Source organism: Salvelinus sp. IW2-2015, unplaced genomic scaffold (assembly GCF_002910315.2).
Source record: "Salvelinus sp. IW2-2015 unplaced genomic scaffold, ASM291031v2 Un_scaffold4777, whole genome shotgun sequence".
Classification (NCBI taxonomy): domain Eukaryota; kingdom Metazoa; phylum Chordata; class Actinopteri; order Salmoniformes; family Salmonidae; genus Salvelinus; species Salvelinus sp. IW2-2015.
The window spans coordinates 27100-30872 of NW_019946046.1; the positions used below are offsets into that span (position 1 = coordinate 27100).

General features: G+C 44.4%; 1 protein-coding gene across 2 annotated transcripts; it reads left to right on the forward strand.

Moving 5' to 3' along the window:
• The first annotated feature begins 290 nt into the window (after window positions 1-290).
• LOC112077631 (proline-rich AKT1 substrate 1) lies at window positions 291-3586 on the forward strand. 2 transcript variants are annotated; one of them, XM_024144118.2, is made up of 7 exons: window positions 291-427; window positions 1179-1416; window positions 1601-2015; window positions 2113-2377; window positions 2458-2541; window positions 2616-2788; window positions 2881-3586. In XM_024144118.2, exons 3-7 carry the CDS (start codon window positions 1626-1628, stop codon window positions 3016-3018), a joined length of 1050 nt encoding a protein of 349 aa, XP_023999886.1. In that variant the 5' UTR covers window positions 291-427; window positions 1179-1416; window positions 1601-1625; the 3' UTR covers window positions 3019-3586. The 2 variants fall into 2 exon arrangements, with proteins under 2 accessions (XP_023999886.1, XP_023999887.1); XM_024144119.2 differs by lacking the exon at window positions 1179-1416.
• Window positions 3587-3773: the final 187 nt, after the last annotated feature.

The window sequence follows — 3773 nt, forward strand, 5'->3', positions numbered from 1 at the left end:
GTTAAATAAAAATGTAACGTTTTACTCTCCTCTCTTTTCCTTCATCTGCATTGCAAAATTAGAAGACAGTTTAGTTGGGAATAATATAGAGATTGAAAAGCCTACCAAAAGCATTTGCTTCCACCTGTTAAGCTCTCCATCATGTCAGATCAGTGGGGATGAAGTAAATTATACCAGTAGAAGAAACCATAACAAACTATTGAGATGCAGCCAGCACCAAGCCTCGTCCAAAAGCGCGTCCAAAACAAGACGAGTACGAGCCCGCCCACAGTCACGTGTAAAACGTGCGTCTCGTCTAGCGTCTCTAAACAGCAACGTCGGAGTCTAGGGGAGACTATTCTTGAGAGATGAAGAATCAGACAGAGGGATAAAGAAACAGTTAGAACTAGAAAAACGCTTGCAACAGACGAAATAAGGAACTGAATGTGTAAGCTGACTTCTGTTCTTKCTGTTTATTTGTGTCTGTGTGTGCTAGTGTCTCTGCAAAGGCGAGAAATGGAGGTGAAATGTGTTCATGTTGGGAGGAGAGTGCACAGGAGACCAGTTGGCTAGCATGTTAGCAAACAAACAAGCACAAACAATCCGCAGTCATGAAAATTGCATTTTCATTTAAGTGCTTTCCTGGTAGTAATAATCACAGGGATGACATTTAGAAACGAGCTGGGTAAGTCTAGAACAGGCAGTCACCCCACAAGGTTTTGGCAGAGCTAGTTCGTATGCTAACGAATGCACGAGATTGAGGAAGGGGGGACGACGACGTTGAACTGCGACAGTTCGCGAGACGTAACGACAGGTGGACAACGTCTTCCCACGGTTAGCATAGGTCTATTTTGGAACATCCTCAACCTGCCACTGAGATATTGACCACTAAGATATTGACCATGAACTCAAGTCATGCAACAAGGCAGTCTGACGTCAGAAAAGTTATATGGAATTGAAATGTATGTACAGTATTTGGATCATGTGCATTTGACAAATTCTATGCTTGAGTTTAGTGTAATCTAATTTCATGAAGTTTCAACATGCATAATTTTATGAGATTATCTGAATTCTGGTTTAGTGATAATCTAAATAGTGCCTAGCTAGTGACATCAGCTAATATTGCTATAATGACTAACAATGCAAACTTTTTTTTTTCGAGCAACTCAAGCTTTATTTCTCCATTTTGTTTTTTCCAGGTAAAACCAGCAACATTTTGATTTATCTCTCCCCTAGTTCTCTCAGGCACACTGACATTAATAATATTAAACAATCACCTTGTGCCTCAAACCTGCTTTATAACAACTAAGGATAGTTTTATTCTTAGCTTAAACCAAACCAGCAATAGAAAAAGGATCCTAACGTTTCCTCAGATTAGCCAAAAGCAGATTCCAAAAACACATCAACACTACAGCCTACATTCCAGTGAGAAAAAAGGTAAACTTATCACAAGACTTGTTAACAAAAATATATAGTATTTCATATCAAACTGCTGGCTGAGTCCTACAGGTGCCTGATTACACTAACCTAAACCATTTTAGCTATTGATCAATAAAAACAGTTACAAAGCATCTATACGTTCCATAAAAGCTAGCCCTAATAAATTAAACACATCCAACAGTCATTGGCAGTCCTGTTTACCCATCATGGCCTCCATCACCCAATCATCTGAGCCCGAGATCCCAGACAACCACAAAGAGAGCTGGCTGGCACTACTTGCCGCAGCGGAGGGATATTGTCAGAAGTCAGGCTGCGACCTGGCTATTCTTACAGCCTGTAAGAAGTTCTGGCCATCTGTAGTGGAGGGAGATGAGAGGAAAAGGGAAAGTGGCAGTGGCTTGCCTGCCGGAGGCCGGAAGTGGGATTTCTCCTATCACGTGTGGGGTCAGGGGGCTTTGGCTGAGTCTTCGCGGCGCTACATGGACGACATTGCGGTGCTGCACTCCACATCTATGCTAACGGCGCATAGATATACACGTCTRAGTGCAGGAGACGGAGGAGCTAAACTGGTAGTGGACATGCCCACTGACAGGGCGGTGAGTAGACTGAMTGKCASWMAWTKWSTKMCAKTCAATGTGGCTGTCATTCATAGTGCTGTGTGTGATCGTAAAGTTCTTAACTTCTCTTCCACAGGGCCTAACAGGTGAGGGTGGGGTGGGAACCATCAGTCCCAATACCACACTCTATTCGCAAAGCTACCCATCAATCTAYCACTCAGGGGCTGTCATTGGCCAAGCTGCTGGGCAGCATGGGAATGGAGAGAGGGAGCGAGARATGGCTGTGATGATAGAGGAGGCTGGACGAGGGAGAGACATTCCTGGAATTGGGGACTTGGAGGAAGAGTGTGAGGAAGAGGAGGACATGGACGAAAGGAGCCGTAATCTGAATGAGACTGCAGGTGAGCACAGCTCTGTGGGACTATTTTTTTTATCTCCAGGTCTGAATGACTTTGTAAATATTCATCTCTCTCTGCTTCAGGAGTGTTTTCCATGGATGAGGACTCGCTGTCTCGTGACTGTGAACCATTCTTTGAGTCCGATGGAGAGGAGGAGAGCACTGATGGTGAGTGTATGTGTGTAGTAATATGAGTTAATGATGATCTAATGCTCTTAATATGTGCCTCCTCTCTGCTCCAGGCTCGTTAAGTGAGGACTGTCCTCCTCCCCCGCGCAGCATGGCCATGGGGCAGTCGTTCTCATCCCGACACCCCAACCCCATGAACATGGCCCGCTCTCTCCCCGTGTCTGTTCCTGTGTGGGGCTTCAAGGGCAACAGACCCCACCAGGGAGAAGGCCACAGTGGGGAACGGGTCAGTCAACCTTCATTTAAAAACATACAGCTCTACTTTCTCTCCGTCAGTCATTCTGACACACATACCCACTAACTGTCTCTGTGTTGCAGGCTGGTGTAGCTGACCTGGATCATATTGCTGCCAGCATGAAGGCCCTGTTGGCCCCTGGAGCCAACGACGGAACAGAAATGTTTGGAGGACTACCTCGCCCTCGCCTCAACACGGGAGACTTCTCCCTCAAACACTGAGAGAGCCAAAGAAAGTGAGGGGATGAAGGAGTGAGGAGAGTGTCTGTGGATGAAAGAGAGCCAATTGATTGGCTGGCAGGCAGAAAAGTCCCCCTGTGTATTAGCTAATCACTAACCCCAAATTTGGTAGTAACAACAGTGAACCCAGAGAGGATTAATGACATAACATATGCTCGTATACACACTGAGATCATTTTCAACACATTACATTACACCCGTACACACTTAAACACTACAAGACAACTCACTACACACAACTTAACTTCAAATGTGCTCATAGTGACCCACTGTACGGACCAACATGGACACTAACATATTGAAATGTTTCTAACTGACACAGGTGTTGACTGTTGTGGGACTTTGCCAAGTAGATTCGTGGAGGATGGGTCACCCTTCTAGAAATGGTTTGCTCTAGGGGCTTTTAACATGAAGCCTGTAGCTTTTTCAAATTGTGAGTGAAGGGCACCATGTCTCCATGAAACATGCCTTTTGTACTTCTACCTTGCCAATGAATGACTGACTGGTAGAACGATAGTAAGTGTACAATCTCTTGATATTGACACTATTATAATAAAATGTCCTCAAATGTGTTGACTGTGAGAGTGAGAGAAAGCGAGGAGGCGAACAGAGATGTATCTATCATCTCCCAACTTTTCAAAACAGATAAATGTTTTATTTAAAAGCAGATAAATGTTTTAATTTGAGTAGCTGATGATTTAAATTAAGGAGCAACATCCGTGAATCAGGCTGTTGGT